The sequence below is a fragment of the Poromitra crassiceps genome, assembly GCF_964638095.1.
Source record: "Poromitra crassiceps genome assembly, chromosome: 18".
Taxonomy (NCBI): Eukaryota; Metazoa; Chordata; class Actinopteri; order Beryciformes; family Melamphaidae; genus Poromitra; species Poromitra crassiceps.
The window spans coordinates 19,581,684-19,601,979 of NC_139636.1; the positions used below are offsets into that span (position 1 = coordinate 19,581,684).

Here is a 20,296-nt window from a genome sequence, read left to right on the forward strand (position 1 = left end):
GGGAAGGAAGGCAAAACAGAGAAAGAGATGAAAATCACAGAGAATAGTAAGAAGAGAGAAGATTGTATTTAGGAAGTCAAAAATGGATTTCTAACCTATGGAATTGCATTCAGAGTGAGGTCTTATTGACTAGTACCTCTTTAGCGTACTTAGCAGCTCCAGTTGGACAACTCTCGGAGCGAGTGATTCTTCTCGAGTTCTCGAGAGCACTGCTGCCTGCATTGCACTAAAATGAGCACCAGAATGATCATCCCTTGTGCAAGAAAACTAAAAACACCCATGACACATGATGCTACTCATTATCTGTGGACCTTAGAAACAATCAACTCTTGGATACTTTCCTAGAGTTCCTATCATTGGCAACATCAATAGCAAGTAAAAGGTATAAGTGTGTTCAAATTGTTTGAAATTGCCATGCAGGCAAGTTCCCCTGACTTTGATGTCAGGGGAACTGGAGTGTATACATCAATTCTTACCTTCTCGTGGCCATTTTCAGTTAATTTCTTGCCATCACCTTCCTCATGGGACTTTCCGCTAACTTTCTTTTGCGCACTCTCAACATTGACCTGAACCTTGTCCTGAGTACTGTCATCTAGCTTCTGACTCTTTCCCTTGTGCAGCAATGAAACTGGCAGGGAGGAGCATTTCTTGTTTCCATTTTCACAGTTAGTATCAGAGGAGGCAGAGATCTGCTGGCTCTCATCAGTGCAAGGTGAAGAGGGACAAGAGGAGGTGTTCTTGTTGGATAGAGAGGAATTGACACGAAGAGAGATTTCCTCAGCCTTTTCACAATCAGAGTAAGAGAGGGCAGCAGAAGAGGTTCTGTGGCTCTTCTCATTGTGCCCGGCAGCGGTAGGGAGGAGAGAGGAGAAACAGGCCTGGGCGGTGGGGTCAGGGACAGGGTGGACCACAGGGTACAGGGTGGAGCTCTTAGATATAGAGGGTGCGAGAGGCGGGGATGAGGAAGGAGAGGAAGAGCTAGAGACTTCCACCTATAAGAAGAGTCAGACAGAGGGTTGAGTAAAGTAAGGAAATTAAACAGGATGGGGGGAAAACTCTAATGGTCTTATGGAAGGTCAGTACAGTAGTTGTTTGTTTAAATGTCTGGTGACAAGTCAATGGCATTGATATCAGTTCAGTTCAGAAGGCAACGCTTCTACACAGGAAATAAGAAAGCAAACTGTCCAGATTAGTGGCAGGTCACAGAACCAAAAGAAAGCTTATATCTCAAACAGCAAGAGAATGAAGGCAATAAAATGACAAGCGTCTAAACACTAACACCACTAAGTTCATGCAAACTGCTTCCTTCAGCAAAACAAAGATGACAAGCAGCCATGTGCAACACAAAACAGATAACACACATACATATTGTCAATCTGTCACTTTAGAGAACTTTTCTACATGACGAATGAAACGATTTGCACCGACCTCAAGATTTCCAGCCACCATGAAAAAAGTGCTCTAATTGGAAATGAACGAATGAATAATGGATTTGTCAGTGGATGAACACTGCGCTAAAAGCATTTACACGTGCACCAAAACATGAATACACGCAAAACTGAACAAGTCTACCATGCTTGACTTAGCACTGTGAACGTGAACATGCTGCAGTCTGAACTACAGTATGACATTAGTCACGTGTGAAGACGCCCATGCCGGTGGTTGGTGAGATACACAACCTGTGAGTCGAGAAGAGGAGGAAGAGGAGGAGGAGGAGGGTGGTGGTTGGACCCAGGAAACATGGAGGAGAGGAGGAGTGCTCTCTCCTTTATACTCTTCCTATTAGATTCTTTAGCAGATAGTCTCTGGGCTTTATCCTACAGGAGAAGCAAGTGACGGTGAAAGTCAGAAGAGATTAGTTGAGTTTACCTCAGAAATAAAAAATGATCTCTAGTTGACTACCTCATTTCAGAAACGAAAGCACTCACCCTTGCATGGAAACCACAGTCCTAATACAAAGTGTGTTATGTGAAAATTTGAAAAATGTAGCACTAATGAAAGGCTGAATTTTTCAGTGATCTCTATGTAGCAGAGAGAAGTAAAGTTAAACTTGTTAAACCTGCTTTTTATTGGCTGTTCAAAGAACCGATAAAAAGCAGAAAAGGCACAGATGGGTCTTTTCATGTTCAACGGTCTTAAAAGTTTACTACAAGACAATGAATGTACACTAAATGGGTCTGGCATTTTAGTAGCCAATATCAAACATGTGGTGCCGCACATGAATCAGTCAAGTAGGATTTCTCTATACTGTATATGTGAGAAATATGGCTTAAATATGCCAGAAATGGCCCGTAGCTCCTTTGCTGTATGAAACTTGAATGAAATTTCATAGTTAATCTTTTAAAGGCACAGTGTCATGCTTGCCACTGCTATCCACTACTAGGGGACGGTATGTCATTCACCTGGCTGATCGTCTCTTCCTCATTCTCAGAGGGATGACCCATACCCGATGCCGACAGAGACGAAGCAGAGAAATGATGGCTGGCGAAGTCAGGAGAGGTGCATTGTGGGTAGTACCGTTCGGTAACAGGGCTTGGAGAGCGGCGTAGGCCTAACGGGCTCTTGGAGCGTGAGTGTGAAGGGGATTGGCTGTAGCCATTGTCAGGGGGAGGGGTTTTAGGGGAATAAAGGCTTACTGGCTGAGCCACAGCAGTGGGATCCTCCAGTAGGCGAAGGTAGATGGAAGGCTGGAAACGGGAGGAGCAGAGGAGGAGGAAGAGAAGATGAGAGAGAAACGCAGATCTTTAAAAGTTGCTACATCTAGTATTTTTAGCCATCAATATATATCATTGTTAAATGAATTGTCGAATGTTGAGATAATGATTTGTTGATGTTAAAATGCGGGATGTAGCAGCTTTGAAGAAGGTGGAAAAATAAGGGCAACTGTGGTCAGTGTGGACACAAAAGTACTTAGTTTAAAGGCTTGGTAGGACAGGGAACCATATAACAGCTGTTAAGTTGATCCATCGGGGCTTGGCAAGAAAGAAATGTTGCCATCCACTCACATTGAGTGTTCTGCTGTGTACCAGAGCTGAGGGAAACATACCTGCCACTTAGGGCGTGGAGGGGGAGGAGGAGGGGGGAGCTCTTTGGGTTTGGCAAAGCGAGGGTTGTCTCTCTCCTCCTCCTCCTCCTCCTCTGGAGTGGGAGAGGAAGGAGGGGTGGAGATGGGAGACAGTGGAGGAGAGAAGGATGGATCGGATGGGTCTTCAGACTGATGAGAGGAGAGGAGAGGAGAGGAGAGGAGAGGGGAAAGGAGACGATCAAGGAAAGGAGAGAGTAAAGGAGAGAAGATGAAAGGAAAGGAAAGGATCAGAGATCACATGAGCACAGAGAACAGAAGGAAGAATGACAGTGGAGCAAAGAATTGGAAAAAATAATGTTTTAACTGGAGCAATGTGGACTAGATTTCCCTGATATAAATAGAAACAGACCAAACAGGAAGGAATCATTATAACCACAATGTGTTCTTGTGGGCTTGAAAGTAAAAAAAAAAAAGAAGTAGAGTCCACACACTGTGTATAGACTTCACTCCCGGTTTATTTGCGTAACGTTTCGGTCATGGCAACCTTCATCAGAATGAAGCAGGAAGTGACATACATATGGTGTGTGTGTGGTGCTATCACTCCCAAGAGGGCTAGTTTGTCTTAGAAGAGAAAACATTCAAAATAGACATTGAACACTGAATGTTACTGATACTATTACTGATGCACCTACAGGCTGCAACACTGCGTGGGTGTGCGTGCTCTTCTTTAATTTGTACTTAAAGTGAAAAACCCTTGGGTGTATGGTGTTTTTAACAGGATACAAACCATCTGTCTCTCACCTTGGTGCGTAGCTTTGCTGTTGAGGAGTTCTCCTCGAATTTGGCCAGCAGCTGAGTTGCCATGGAGCGGACCTTGTTCTCCCGTAGCTCCCCTTCCTCACCTGCAGGGGGCGCACTCTGACAGGACAACTGGTACCACGGCCAGGATGCAGAGGGAATATAGAGGGAGTTGAGGAGGAGGGTGAGAGAGTGAAGTGTGTATGGATACTTTTGCCACTTTTACTCTGCACAATGATGTTAACTGTAATACATTGGATTTACAGTGCAACCTACCTCAGCCAGGTAGTGGGTGCCCTTCCGCCGTTTCTTGTTGGCAGAATCGTCTTCCAGTTTCTTGTCATCCTATGACAAAGAACACCAATAAAGACTAAAATACACATATTCATTCATATTCACATTTAACCTGACGCCTCTCTGTCTGGATCGGGCCCCTGGTTCAGACCTTTAGAGCCAGCAAAGTTACAATCACAGGAAAAGATAACTTCAGATACTGTCAGTGAATCATGCACTACATTGTTTACATGACCAGACAACAACAATCAGTTGACTCACCATGCAGAGTGACAGCTATGGTTAATGATTACATAACATGTTTATTACAAAAGGTGCATTGATCTACCCGTTAGCTTTACCTTATCTATTAGATAAGGTAAAGCTAACGGCTAGATCAAAGCACATTTTGTCCTGATTAAATCAGGACTTAAATAAATCATGTACCGGTGATGTGTGGAAAGGCCTTAGCCAGCAGAGCAAATAAATGACAGAGAGGAAGACAAGAGAAAGACAAAGAGAACAAACAAAAGAGCAGCAGAATTAAACGTGACAGTATTTTTTCGTACCCTGGGTATCCTCTTTCTGGGCTGAGTCTGGTTCAGCAAGTTGTGGTTTGTTTTAGCGGAATATTCCTCGCTATTTTCGTCCGGCTCTCTCAAACCTGCAACGCAACAGAGTGGTTAGGCTTACATCAAGCCTTATTGGTTTGGAGAAATAATTTTCTAATATATTTCAAATGATATAACAAATAATGATATAACAAAACATGAAGACGACACTGATTAGTCTAGAAGTTGCCCAGTAGGCAATCCAAATTCAACTTAAAATTATAGCCATTTTCTTGAACAGAATTCAATTCAAGGCAACAATCCCCTCTGAGTAAGGTTATTTGAACCCTGTATGAAAACATAATCAAGATCCAATTCATATCTCAGTGGCCAATTAATATTCCTAGATAAAGAAAAGTTACACAATCAGTGCAGTGTGAAGGGAATTCACTTCTGAACTGTAAACACTGTATGAAATTACAGTCAGAACTCAACCACTGTTGTGCGTTTGTACAATACATCCCATAATAACCCAAGGTCATTGTAGCGCAACGGCATACAAGCACCACTTACTGAGGTGCAGCAATAGATTTGAAATTACGGGGAAAAAGAAAACCATTACCAAACCACACACTTAAGCACCTAGAAACTCTTAAGCAATCACGCTTAAGAAGTATGATGTGGACTGTGAATAGGACTAAGTGTAAAATAATTTCCCCAGCCATTCAAAACTAAAGCTGGCTCTGTAGTGACAGCCGTGCGGGGGACACAGAGGCAAGAGGCACGTTCACATTAAAGTAGTATACAGTACTGTATAAGTGAAACATGGCTGAAGCCGGGGCTTACAGCGCTGGTGTGACTGGATACGGCTTCCGCAGACATAGCACACATACCAGCCCAGACTCTGGCAGCCGACCTGACCGCCGAGCACAGTTGTGTAACGCGCAACTCTATCCCACGCAATGGACAAAATAGTGCCTGCAGTCAGACACGTACAAAATGCTTTCTGCACCTCAGAATTTCAGTCATTTTGCACCTTTTGTGTCACAGGCTTGGAGCCAGCATGCCATTTTGGGTAGAATGACTAGAATATTATACATCATTAAAAAAAAATCAATGAAATTGATGAAATTGCCATTACACACGGTGAGGAAGAGCGACTTGCCCGAAATGTCCGTCGAGTGGGAATAAATATTCAACTTGGAGTTCTATCCTTTTTTAATGAGTTTAATATATCAAGTTAAAGCTTTGATCAGAGAGACGTAGTATCGTGTACCAAAAGGTCACTGCTGCCATCATGACCAAATTTGGTTTCGGAAACATAGCAACAAAGATGGACATCACTGAGGAGCCAGTAGGCCTACCCAAAGTACTGTAGGTGGTATAAAGTTCTCCAGAGAAGCAGTGCACCAACATCTTGTCCAAACTGTCTGGTTGAAATCCCCGCAATAAAAAGCCGACACCTCACTGGCAGTAGCTTTTCTTATTTTTTTGTGTTTACAATATATTGATCATTTGTGAAGCACTTTGTTATTTTCCCTTTTGTTTTGGGGAATAGGGGAATGGCAGTCCTGTTTTCACACCATTGCTTGGTTAGGTTTTGTATTTCCCTTGTTTTTGTGGTGGTTTGGGTTTTTGGTTTTGGTGTGACTGACCACTGTGTGGTCGGCCAAGACGCTTCCGCATGCTTCTGTTCTTTTTGGCTGGACTTCTTCAATGCCTCAGGTTTAGCAGGTTTTGCATTGGAGTCTCTAAATGTTGCTGACCTGACTGGTTGAGCCATAGTTTACTGCATACCAGGACTACACTTTTGCATTTATTTAGGTTAAAGGCATAAATCTTTTCAGTGCAATATAAGTGTTGGTATGAAGCCTGCTATCACTCGACATAGTGTAGCAGATAAAGTGTTAGCATGATTTTGGTGTCTATGTTCTCATCACTTAACACTAACAGGTAAGAAGACCAACAGGCTAATCTACCAAAAAAAAGGCCCTTAAGAAAGTGAGAGAAGCGGCAAATAGCCTGACCCGTGTTGCTTCCCGGTAAGTTCCTGAAGGCCTCGTAGAACTTGGAGAGGTAGAGGACCATCAAGAGCTTGTCTGGCTCCGGCTGCGCGGCCATCTCCTTCCCCGTCGTCACTGGCTGGATGCCAAACTCGCGCTCGGCCACGTCAAACGCCAACTGGTTGTTCCCCGCTACGTCTTCCTCATTCAGGGAGTCATAGTCACTGAGATGGACAGAAGGTGATGGTGAGAGAGAGAAGGGGAAACTGATGAAAGGAGATAGTGAGAAAGCATTCGAGTTAGTTTATGGCGATGAGGACGTATGAAGATGCCTGGGTCTAGACCTTCGAATCCGCCCGCTCCACCGAGTTGAGTTTTGGCAGCTTTGCGTGTAACAAGTTAACAATTCAGTCTGATATCAGGCTCGGTATGAAGGCCAATCAGCATCATAATCACCATACTAATTCAACATCATTAATTCAGCAGGTTTAGATATTTGATCAAGTGAAGGATTGATCACCCGCTACTTACCTACTTCTGCTACATGCACTGCATTGACCCATCAGAGTGATAAACTGCCCTATCTGACAGGTGAAACCTGGGACCATGGAAACACACCATGGCAACCATGTCAACACCTAGCCCTTTTCGGTTCGCTGGTACATTCACGCCACACGATTACCAGCTAACTGAAAAGGGCTAGTCAACACCACATCACCTCTATATGAGGATGTGAATTATGGGTGGAGAATCACAGCTCCCTGTGATGACAAGGATGGCAGTGACGTGTGTATGTGTGCATGCGTGCGTGTGTGTATCTAGAAATAGATTATGTAATTCCAATCAAGCTGACAACATTCATATTTGCTTTGATAGGTGAACGCTATCGGCAGAGTGCGACAGATCAAACAAATGTTACGCTTATTGCATCAAGTAGGTCAGTGTGTGGAAACAAACTCACTGAGCACTTTATTAGTTACACCTTAGTCTAATAATGGGTAGGTATCAGCACTCATTGTCATCATCAGACTACCAAACTGACATCCATCTCGAGGTTTGAGGTGTTGTGTTCTGGGATGATTTCTGCTCACCACAGTTGTAAAGAGGTTTTCTGAGTGACTGTAGCCTTTCAGTGCTCCAACCAGTCTGGCCATTCTCCTCTGACCGCTCTCATGAACAGGGTGTTTCCATCCTCAGAACTGCCACTGGCTGCTTTTAGTTTTCACAACATTCTGTATAAACTCTAGAGACTGCTGTGCGTCAAAATCCCACGGTCAAAGTCACTCAGGTCACATTTTTCACTCTGTTCTGATGCTTGATGTGAACATTAACTGAAGCTGCTGACCTGTATCTGCAGGATTGTATGCATTGCACTGCTGCCATATGATTGGCCGATTGGATAATTGCATGAATAAGCAGGTGTACAGGTGGCATGAGAAGGTCAGTTTTGCACCATCAGTTTGTGTGTATGAGAGTGTGTGTGTGTGTGTGTGTGTGTGTGTGTGTGTGTGTGTGTGTGTGTGTGTGTGTGTGTGTGTGTGTGTGTGTGTGTGTGTGTTAAAGCAGAACGGTCCCTCTATTTATTATGGTCCTTTCTCCACTCTATTCATAACCACCAATAAGGATAACCATACCAACAACACAGTCATTTGATGCTGAAACTATTCCAACTAACAGCACAATCACTGTGGTTCTCTATCACTTAGCTAAGAGCGGAAGGGTGTGACAAGAAAATCAATGTTTTTTTTTTATAATATTTTTTTCCCTGATTTTTTTATCCCATTTTTATCCCCCATTAGTGCTAATTAATTTATTTATCCTGGTTGCTACTCCACCCTCTGCCGATCTGGGGAGAGCCGAAACTGGCTCCATGCTTCCTCCGAGACATGGGCAGTTAGCCAGCCGCTTCTTTTCACCTGACAGGGGAAGCTTCACCGGTAGGACATAGCACGTGGGAGGTTCACGCTATTCCAACCAGTTCCCCTCCCTCTGAACAGGCGCCCTTAACGACCAGAGGAGGAACCGCATTAGCAACCAGAATATTGCATGTTTTGGTGAAGGGGTTCCTGAAGGAAACCCCCGGGAGGCACGGGGAGAACATGCAAACTCCACACAGAAAGGCCCTTTTGACGACCCCACCCGGGCGGTGGGCACTCGAGGACATGCGGACGGGCACGCATTCCTTCAGCGTTCACAGCGTCCCAGGTGGGAATCAAACCCAGGACCTTCGAGCTGTGAGGCGACCGCGCTTACCACTGCACCACCGTATCCCCCTAGAAAATCAATGTTACGGTTCTTTCCTGTTGTCTTCTCTGTCACAACAAGTAGTTACATGAATTGAATGGTAATACTACTCTTACCATGTATTTACCTGGTAAACACCTCATACTGTAGTGTAGACTGTATTGCAAAATAGTGGGTGGCTGTAAAAGGAAGTATTACCAAAATATAGCTTTCACTTTCAACCAGGAAATTTATAATAGAACAACCAAGTACATCCTTCTCAAACACCTTTAATTCCAAAAATACTCTATGATTCTTGTTTGAGAACTTTTGAGTTTGAACAAACTCTTCAAGCTATCATTGCGATCTAGCTTGTTCATTTTATTAAGCTGCCCGAGTCACAGGTAGGTCCGGTCTGGACAGGTTCCGGAGACTAGCGACTCTTTATAAGTCAACAGAAACCTGCCCAGAAACCCGCCATGAAATTCCCACATTTGCAAACACCATCTGGGTTAGTGTGTCTTTTGTGTTTTTCATCCCTTTAAGCACTGGTTACGTGTTCCTTCGTATGTGTGTCGTCTTACATCAGCTCGGGCCTCTGGCGGTGTATGAGCGCGCAGAGGGCCAGTCCATTCTTCCAGGAGGAGGTGAGGTTGGTGACGTCGACTCCTCTGTAGCCCTGCGTCTGCTTCTGACACCAGGTCAGCAGCCGGCCGGGACGCACCTCCGACTCTGTGACAGACGGAAGAGGAACGGCACATCAGTCGTACACTGTACCGTCAACGAGGTCCTGGAGAGCTGCTGTAGTCAGACTTGCAATTTGGCCCATGAATGGTTTAGGCTGATGAAGAGCAGTGGACGGCGCTGTACATGAGGGGCGCTAACACATTCACAGGAGAACATTTTCTACCGCAAGGCTGATATCACGATATTTTGCGTGGCAATGTTGTGTCGATACACGGACGGCAAGTATCGATCTTTTTAAAATCGCAATAATATTGAAGTAATATTGTATCGTGGTGGGCCTCTGGCGATTCCCAACCCTATGTCCTACTTATGAGTTTTCTTTTGGGGACATAATTTACAGTTGAAAAAAGGTAATACATCGCAATGTATTTTTTTCACAATACTCAGCATGTCGCAATTTTTTTTTAATTGCAATAATATCGTATTACGACTTCAGTATCGCGAGAATAGCGTATCATGGGGCCTCTGGTGTTTCCCACCCCTATTTAAGAGACTTTTTATGTTGCTGCCATCAGGGAGGGACCTCCACAATATCGGCATGGATGCCACTGATTATCCATATTTAATAGAAGGTAATATGGGTCTAACCCTAGTACAGGTCAGCACATGTCTTTGGGAGGCATTGTGTTTGACCGTGATGTGGTGTGCTGTAATGCTATCCCACCGTATTGTCTGTAGCGAGGTGTGGCGGCCTGTGGCTGCAATAAAGCTTATGGTTCCCCTCAGGAGGGGATGGTGGTGCCTTCACTGTGAGTGTGTGGTGGGGGGAGTTCACTCTGACTTGATGCAGCACGTTCATGTTCTTTGTTGAAACACTAAGACATAACAGGATACGCTACATTGTGGAGTCGGTTTCGAGTTGTTTATCTGAAGCATCTTATTTTAACTCCTAAAAACACCAAGGAAAGCGGTCATGAAATGTTAATGGGCTTGTGGACGCATGCGATCCCCCTGGTGATATCATCAACTGATCAGATTACCATTACAACATGAAAGGGAGCGTTGAGACTAGAATACCATGCCGTCTGAGTTGTTGGCAACAATCCTCACTGTCACTATGTTGTCTAAAGATATTTGATGTGCCCTCTGTCTATTATTATGGCAGAGTGAACAATATGCTGCCATGTACACAAAGACACATTTTTACAGACTGTCCGTTTCAGTTGAGTTTGGGAGATCAAACAGTCTGAATAACTGCTTGATGGCTCATTGTCTAGAGACAGGTGTAGACAGCAGATTAGACAGAGTCAATGAGGATTAGTAGAAATCATTCATTCATGGCCACATCATAGCTAATTCTCCATGCCGTGTTTTCTCATGCCTGGTCCACAAACAACAGAACCCATCAGAACTGTTGTTTTGAAAAGGATCAGTGGGGAAAAGCACTGACATTCTTCAATATGCTTAAGTACATCTTTCTATTCTATTCTATTGCTATGTGCACAAAAGTCAACACAAGTTGAACTGAAACAAATACAGCCACAAACTGCAGCCAGGCACTTGTATAGTAGGGTGCAATGATCTGCTATTTGGAGTAAATACATGAGAACACAACCAATATCAACTTTATTTTCAATGCACTATATCAGGAGTGCCCACACTTTTTTTTGCCTTGTGAGGCACTTTTAAAATTACCAGCTCAACATGATCTAACATAACATATTTTTATGAATGGATTTTTTTCATGAATGGCACGTGATCTTCCTGCATGGCATTTGGGATCGACCAGTCGATTGCGATCGACATATTGGGCACCCCTGAAGACAAATGTACGGCTTGCACGCATCAGCCATTAAGAATTGAATCTAAATGTTTTGAGCTTGTACACAAAAGATGCAACACAAACAGTGGAAGCATTCCTCATTGATTTCAAAAGAGACATTCCCTCTATGGCTGATGGTCTCAGTGGAGCTTGAGGGTAAATGCGTGTTTGGTTAAAGAAACATCCAAGACTTGGTCAGCATCTCACCTCTTCTAGACAGGTTGACTGATCTATATGTGGGACCTCCTCTTTCCAGGTGACAGGAGTCCTGCTGGCCATCTATGAACAGGTGACGCACCTGAGAGGGGGGGGGGGGGGCAAGAGTGAAAGAGAGATGGAGAGACAGATATGGATGAAAGGAAATAAAGATAGAGAGAATCAGAATAGAGGTTTGGCAAAATGGAAAACCTAGATAGACAGCAGGGAGAGATGCAGCCTCCTCGCATGCATCCCAGAGAATGCCTTGGGGTCCGATGAAAGGCCCAGTTGGGATGTGTCGCGATCAGTTGATAGGGATGCTAAACATGATGTAACCGCAAATCTGAAGACGGGCGAACAGAAAAACGCCTAACCCATCACAAGCCCTGACCACCATTTCAATAAATGCTTTTCTAATTTAACCCTAACCTTTATTTAACCCTTTATTTAACCCTAACCTTAACCAAGCTGTTTTACTTGCCTAACCATAACTGTAAACAACCAATGTTTGGGATGTAATTCAACGTTTTGAAATCACATATTTTTGTGACAGTGTTCCCGACAGGTGCTAGGCCTTCGCCAGCTCGCAAGGCATTCTGGGGATGCACACTAGGAGGGTGCATCTCCTTAGACAGCAGGCTAATTTAACCTAACCTAACAAAAACATGCATGCACCTACTAGCCACTGCTAATACTAGCTTATTCTAGACATGTTGTGTGTTAACGACAAGGAAGTAACGGTTAGCAAACCAAACACTATTAGCTAGCTAAAAAGCCAACATGATCTAAATACAAATCCAACCAGATGTAGGTTATTAGTGGCGGAATGATCAGTTAGCTATGTCACCTGAAAGCAGTCTATAGAGATAGCGCAACAAATCGTTAGAACAAAAGAAGATATTCGCTGAACTTTTAATCAATTCCTTGCTGCTGCCAATGACCCAAGAAGGTTAAAATGTTCCCTCGATTCCCTTTCTTCTCTTGTTGCCAGGTTTCATGAGCAAATATGCGATTGTTCATTTAAATGCAATCCAACTGTTGGGCTGACCTGGTGTGGCCGTACACAGCTGGAGTTGAGGTTGGGGTAGCGGGTCACAGGGTCGATGGTGTACTGCTCAAAGTTTTTACTGATGTTCTCGGTGGTGGTCTGAGGCAACAGTCGGTAGAGACTCTCCCTAGGGAAAGACAGAACAGACAAGTGAAATTCAGCATACTTATAGGCTTCATAAAAACTACAAGTAATACATTGTAACTGCTAAATTCAAGTCCTCTTCCAAGGTACAGTAGGTGATAATACTGTAGGTTCGGAGTGAGCATGTAATCCAACCAGGAAATGACCCAAAACATGAGGTTTTACTTTTACGGGTATAAGGAGACAGTTGTTGACATCTGATAGCCAGTAGTTCCTCATGCTTGGAAAGCCAGGCATGTGAAAATGAACTGAGGGCAAAGCACAGTCTGGACTGTCACCAGAGAAGACACATTACAGTAAAGAGCCATGCTTTACACTCATTCAGCTTGAACTTGTATGAACACCAGGAATCACATTCATTTTGTCTCCCCACACCACCAACCTGGCAAGGTGACAGGCCACCAAAATAATAAACAACAATAATGAACAAGCTATTTGTGAGTCATGTGACGTTTGTTTACATGCCCTGGTTTGTTGTAATTGGATAGTGTGAACTAGTGTCCTCTAGAGAGAGTGGCGTCAGCGGAGGACCAAAATGCGAGACTCATTAGCCAATGAACAGCCAGGAATGGGTCTCGCGCTACTTTTGCATGCTAAAATAAAGCTGATAATGTACAATTTGATTCAAGGGATGAAAAACCCTTTCAAAGTACAACACAAACGGTCTATTTTGCTGCAACTCGACAGTGCTGTTTTTTTTACTCAAGAGTTCCAGGACCTTACTTCCTGGAAAAAAACTGGTCCATTGGAGTGAATGGAGATTTCGGAACTCTTCTAGTATACGGCTCTGGTGTGAACCAAACAGAAAAATGCAACAAAGTAAACTTCTGGCTCAGACCAAAGAAAACAAACTGTAAGTGTGATCAGACTCTTAGTTATGCTTTTTCAGAAATGAATTCTTCTACACTCCAGGTTCATCCTACTCCTTCTATATTCCACTCTCCTTTCCTAAATATCCATTCCTTCCCCCACGTCATCGATCATCTTGTCATCTCTCCATTTCTCACCTTTCAGACAGTATCTCTGTTGGACTTTCACCCTGTGCTCAGCACCTCACCATCCCTCTTCACACCTTCTCCCGTTCCACCCACACTCCTCCCTCCCTCCATTCTTGATAGCATTTTAAGTACACACACTTTCAGTTACTTTCAAGGAGATGGATCTAATGTGCCTTGTTTATAGAGGCATTAAAAGTTCTTCCTACTCCTCTCATCTCTCTCTTTGACCTCTTTACCTTTAAATATACCATTGAAGAACACGCGTGCACGCACGCACACCCCACATACCTCTCAGCCAGCATCTCCACAGGGGTTCCTCCCTGTACCCAGCCCCGGATCATCCAGGCTGTGTCGAAGGCCGCCAGAAAGCCCCGAGCGCAACCTGTCCCCATCGGCCAGAAAGGCTGCAAGCAGAGAACACAACATCACACCCTGAGCCCAAGATGTGCTGGGCAGAGGACAGAATGTCAAACACTGTATCTCTACCTCCAGCAGACTGTCCCCCACCAGCGCCACCAGAAGCTGATGTCCGTGCTTCTCCCGGATCAGGGCGGCGTTCTCGGAGGCGTACATGCAGGTGAAGTCGAACATGGCCACGTCAGGCTGGCCGTAGTGGTTGATGGCGAAGTCCAGGGAGGGCAGCTCGTAGTTGGTGCCAAAGTCGGCTGCCTCGCGTGCGTAGCCGAGCAACGCCTCCTGGTTGACATTGTCGTTGCTTAGCAGTCGCTCCGTTTCTATATAGTCCTGTATGGAAGTCAGGGGGCGGGGGTTACAGGAGAGCAGTGATGAGTGGTGAATGAAAATTGGTAAATTATATTCCTCCAATAGGAACAAAAATCAATTATAGCTTCAGAAAAGCATTAAGTTATGCTTCTTCACTTAAAACATCCCATCCTCATTTAAACTACATCAGTGTGATACTATTCCTATGATGAACGCTATTACAAACCCACTTATTTGTGATTTATGTCAGTCTCTAGGTGGGCAAACTCTATTCTGCAAATAAAAAGGAAGGTAATATGAGTTTAGATGGGTTTACCCTCCTCTACATCCCTAGTTAAGGGTAGAGGGATGATTGAGAGGTTGATTGGTAAACTGACTGATTTCTCTCATGACAAATGTAGATAGAAATTTATGAAAACAAGGCAACAGTAAACATGTATGAATAACGCAGCCCCTCTCTGAGCCACTTAGAAAACCAATGTCACCTTGCTTGTGTGTGTAATTGTAGCATGAGATGCATGCCCAGATTTCATCTAAATGAGATCAGCTGTTGTCTGAGATACTGTTGTCTGAGATACTGTATAGCGCATGACAAAAAAAACAAAAAAAAACAAATACCAATGTGTACTCAGTCCTCACCATGATGAAATCAGAAAATCAGGCAAAAGATTTTTTACAGCAGGAAGCACACACTGATGGAACTAAGTCAGTCAGTCAGTCTGTTCTCTGAATCGGTGCTATTATGAGAGTCGGGGCTTTGAAGCCTTGAGTATGTGTGCACACATACACACAGCTGAGGTGATGAGATATCACTCTGCACCAATGGGGCATGTGAGAATGAGACCACTGAGGGCATGCCGACGCATGGCCTCAACACGTGTGTGTGTGTGTGTGTGTGTGTGTGTGTGTGTGTGTGTGTGTGTGTGTGTGTGTGTGTGTGTGTGTGTGTGTGTGTGTGTGTGTGTGTGTGTATTTGTGCGTGTGATTAAGTGAGTGAGTGGGGGAGAGAGAGAGAGAGAGAGAGAGAGAGAGTGAAAGAACGTAGAGACAAGGCATTTTCGGGCTGGAGGAACTTTTTCATAGTTCCAAGAACAGTTGGAGGAATCACATGAATAAGCAGGTGTACAGGTGTTCCTAATAAAGTGCTCGGTGACTAAATGTATGATTCAGTGTGTGTGTGTGTGTGTGTGTGTGTGTGTGTGTGTCTGTGTGTGTGCGTGCACAGATAATTGCCCTGGCAGGGGCTGGGTGAGAGGGTTAACAGCAGTCTCCCTAATTTGATCCAGTCTGTGTGCTGACGGCATAATAATAACCTCATTTATCCTGTCTAATCTCTGTAGAGGGGCATGGACCCCCACTGAGAGGCAACTTCTGACTCATGGCGTATGTGTACGAGAGTGTGTGTGTGTGTGTGTGTGTGTAAGAGAGAGAGGCAGAGAGAGTGTCTGATTAGAGCCCTATTTCATTAATATCCCCATGGAGGCCCATCATTCAGTGCCAAAGCAAGCTAGTCACTGCCACACACACACACACACACACAAATCCCATATTTCTTGTCCTGAGTACATTTATCTCGGTTCACTGCTAGTGGCTGGAGCTGGCCCTTTGTCCCCACCAGGAACAATGGTATGACTTTAAATCCTGCGACCCAATGTGTGTGTGTTTATGCACAAAGTGTGTGTTTACCTGTGTGTGTGTGTGTGTGTGTGTGTGTGTGTGTATGTGTGTGTGTTTACCTGTGTGTGTGTGTGTGTGTGTGTGTGTGTGTGTGTGTGTGTGTGTGTGTGTGTGTGTGTGTCTGAACTCACGTTTATGATGACCCCTTTGTCCAGCAGACTCTGCTTCTTGGCGGTCATGACAAAGTAGTGGGTGTGGTCTTTGTAGTAAACGATGTTCTCCAAGTCGATTCCTGAAAACACAAGCAGCGAAGCCTCAAGTGACATTTAGTGCTGTGGGAATGAAAAAGCGAGGTGGAAGAAGCAAACAGAGCACTGCATGGTGTGTGACTAGGGAAAAAAGGAGATCGTAAACTATGGTTGGCCTGGGCCTGCATGCAAAGCTCACATAGAAACACTGTCATTCCATTAGGGATGGGACGGTATATCGAAATTCAATATATGGCAATGCAGAAATGTGACAACACGTATCATGGGGCAGAAAAAAATAATTGTGATATTAGCTCCATTTTATTCTGCTGTAGTAATCACAAATTAAACACAAGCTCTCCATTCGAATTACATGACATTTTTAAAATGTAGCTTACATTCTAGCAAATAATGCAAAGACGTCATTGAACTTTATTTATTACATCGTATCATGGTGGTATTGAATCATGAAGCCTATATTGCGTATTGGATCGTATCGCCAGATATACATTCTATAGATGAAGTCTGAAGTCGAGTAGGAGAATGCTTCTGAATTGATCTCAGATCTCCTCGACCCGATTTCAATCCGTGCTGCTCATTGCAGGACTCACCCGTCTCCTCCTTGAGGTCGAGGAAGAACTTCTGGTTGAAGATGAAGGCCACGCCGCTGATCTCCTCCACCTTGGCCTCGGCCGTGGTGTTCCTGTTGACGAAGTTTGCCGTGATGGCGATGGCCAACTTGCCTCGGAACTCCTTGCGACGGAAACCTGCAGAGAGGCCAAAGGAAACCTTGGCATTGAAATCTACAGAAGTGAAACTGAGCACGATATGTAATCTTTAGTGAAGCCTTACATTTAGGATCCCCATTAGCTAGTCAGCTAGTATTCCTGGTGATGTTTCATGATGTACTAAAGTCACTTGACATAAAGGTGGCATATTCCAGGGCCAGGCAATATAAACTTGATTATACAGTCCAACTTTGTTTGAAACATCAACAAAAGCTTTAACAAAATCCCAGCTGCAGTAGGACTTAACATATTCGGAGAATTTCCTCTCACAGGTCATGGGGTCACAAAAGCCTCTGGAGTTGACCGTTTAAGGAGGAGGCTGTTTACAATCATTGGAATAAATGACTGTATGAGTGTGCAAACATATACTACACACACACTCACACAGATTAGCACAAAGCACACACACCGCAAATATGAAGCCTCCATCTAAGCTATGTCAACAGGAAATGCCTTATCCAGCAGCTGAAAGCGGCGTTGCAACACCTCACCACATTTGCAGTAAAAAAAACAATGAATAGTGCTTTGACCGCGGGCTTAAAGTCAGATCTGAGCCATACACAGAAGCTCGCTAGCTACAGTATGGCACCATTTCAAATGTTTGACATCATGAACAACAGTGGAGTCTCATTTAGAAGCACACCATCCCTCCAGTGCACATCACCTACTGGATGTGTGCTGTGTGTTCTCTCACCGTCTAAAGTGTTCCTGCGTCCGTCGGCTCCGATCATCACGTCAAAGTCCAGCTCAGAGACAGGATGGCAGGAGGGCCGGACCTCTGCTCGCCACCCGGGACCTGAGCAAACCAAACAGCATTTGGATTACATTTTGGTGATCAAAGGTCAAGGTCACTGTGACCTCTCCAACGCCATTTTCAAGCTTGTTAACGACATATCTCAGGAATGCCTTCACGGAATTTCATCAAATTTGCCTCAAACATTATATTTACGTTTGATTGATTTATTATCCCTTACCAAAAGTCACAAGTCACAACAACTCACATGTGAATTCAAAGCACATGTTCTTTATGGACATTATGTTGGATTTAAGATAAGACTTAGATATTTCCCTCTTGGGAAAATTCAGTTTTTGTGTATGAACAACTTGACATCACACGTGGAAAAATCATCATACAGTGTAATCCCCCCCCCCACACACACGTTTCCACCTGCCATTTCACATATGTCAATATTTGTTTGACATGAAAACTTTGCACACATGCAAAGAGTTAAGTCGCAGGTGAAAATGCCATTTTCATGTGGCCGATTTCACACAGCAAAATGTATCTGAAGAGCAGATAATGACTTGAATTCACATCTTTTCAAGATACAATACTTTGACAGTGAAAGGAGAAAGACAAGAGAAAGCAAATGCATAACATACTAATGACCTAAGATATAATTTAAGGCCCAACTGTATGAGGCTCTGTCCTCTATATGTGTGCTGGATTAGTAGAAGTGATGGCAGTGAGGCAGCGACCACACGACACATTTAGGACATCCAGCAGATCTCGGGCCTCATGGAGTTTGCTGATAGTTACATTTTAGTTCTATTTTCCTCTCATGTTCTATCAATAGACTTGTTTATTATTACACACACTATGCCATAAATGCTTCCACCGTGCAAATCTGTAGTACCTCTCCAGCTTCAGATCACTAATACACAAGTGTGGAGGCAGCACTTTCCATTTATAGTTTAGATGTGCAAGGCTGTTACTGTAGTTGTGTTTTTGTGTGTTTTGAGATGTGTGTGTGTGTGTGTGTGCCCTGGTTGAGGGGTTCCCTCTCCCCGTGTGTCACTGTCACTCATCATCACCCTTTAACATATAGATAGTAACATAAACACACACTTACTGTCGTCATGCTTTTCCTCTGGTGGCTCCAGAGGTTTGACGAACTCCACGTTGACATGGATCTCCACTCCCAGAATCAGAGACACCTTCAGCAGCATCAACTGGAGCTGGCGGATACCTGGACCACACACACACACACACACACACACACACACACACACACACACACACACACAAAAGCTTACCATACAGGCTAAGCATGCAGGCTGGACTAAGTCTAGACTAAGCAGCATACAGCCCTTTGTAGCCAGCACTTTGAATGGGAGCAACGTGTTCTGTGCATTAAATGCAAAAAGTTGGAAATATGAGTTCTCCCAGGATCCCAATGTTGTGCAGCAACATACTCAAACAGCAAGTATGGTAAGTGGTTTTGCCTGCCTATCCGGTGTATAAATACCTTTAAATGAGCTGGAGTTCATCTTAAAATACAATTACAAAAGGTAGACTGCAGAGTGCAGACTAGGCTGCTGCGGTAGTCGGTGTTACTGGTGTTACACGGTGGTTAGGCATACATGTACACCGATTACATTACTTGCCCACCAAATTTTTCATGGCAAATATAATATCCACACTTGGTGACGACCTTGACGGCTGTGGCGGAGAGAGCAGTTAAATTAAAAAATCAGGACATATGATCATATGATCTTCACTGTGGAAGAAAGCGAGAAATAGACAGAAGGGAAAAAACAGATATTGAGCCGAGGAATATCTCTTGTAACATGTCTGGTGTAACCGGTAACACCGGTGCTGTCACGACTTTATTAATTGGCGGGAAAACGCCCACACCGCGGTAAGCCTACTGCAGACTGTATGTTTTCTTTGTGGGCTGTAGTTATGATAAAGGTTAGGGGACACAAAGTTGGATAAAACTTGATTCATGAGCCAGGCACACAGTGGATTCATATACTGTATATCCATATAGCAGGGCAGCAGCTGGTATTTCTGCTCTCTTTCCTGGCAGCAGTCGTGGGAGGAAGACATGGTTGCAACTTGCATATGAAGTTGATATAACAAGTTAGACCAATGGGACGTACAGTTAGGAGAGATATTAATAAGACACGACACAGTTGCTAAAGCTGGACAGGAAGACGGAGCCCCACGGAAACATCCCAGAAGGGAGATACAGACTAAAGAAACAAACTGCAGCAAACTACAGTAGGCTACTGGATCTGTTCTCATAGGTTACAGACACTACAGTAGGCTACTGGAACTGTTCTCATAGGTTACAGACACTACAGTAGGCTACTGGAACTGTTCTCATAGGTTACAGACACTACAGTAGGCTACTGGAACTGTTC

General features: G+C 44.1%; 1 protein-coding gene across 1 annotated transcript in view; it reads right to left on the reverse strand.

The window, feature by feature from the left end:
- mical2b (microtubule associated monooxygenase, calponin and LIM domain containing 2b) overlaps positions 1-20,296 on the reverse strand; it is a 74,744-nt gene that overhangs the window by 18,883 nt on the left and 35,565 nt on the right. Inside the window, exons 4-16 of the mRNA XM_083655136.1 lie at positions 19,000-19,116; positions 17,841-17,942; positions 16,970-17,125; positions 16,302-16,402; positions 14,257-14,514; positions 14,059-14,174; positions 12,629-12,755; positions 11,590-11,680; positions 9,458-9,605; positions 6,675-6,874; positions 4,666-4,760; positions 4,100-4,168; positions 3,827-3,955 (exon numbers count right to left, since the gene is read on the reverse strand). Coding sequence (XP_083511262.1) covers positions 3,827-3,955; positions 4,100-4,168; positions 4,666-4,760; positions 6,675-6,874; positions 9,458-9,605; positions 11,590-11,680; positions 12,629-12,755; positions 14,059-14,174; positions 14,257-14,514; positions 16,302-16,402; positions 16,970-17,125; positions 17,841-17,942; positions 19,000-19,116 — 1,709 coding nt within the window. The remainder of the gene's footprint in view (positions 1-3,826; positions 3,956-4,099; positions 4,169-4,665; positions 4,761-6,674; positions 6,875-9,457; positions 9,606-11,589; positions 11,681-12,628; positions 12,756-14,058; positions 14,175-14,256; positions 14,515-16,301; positions 16,403-16,969; positions 17,126-17,840; positions 17,943-18,999; positions 19,117-20,296) is intronic.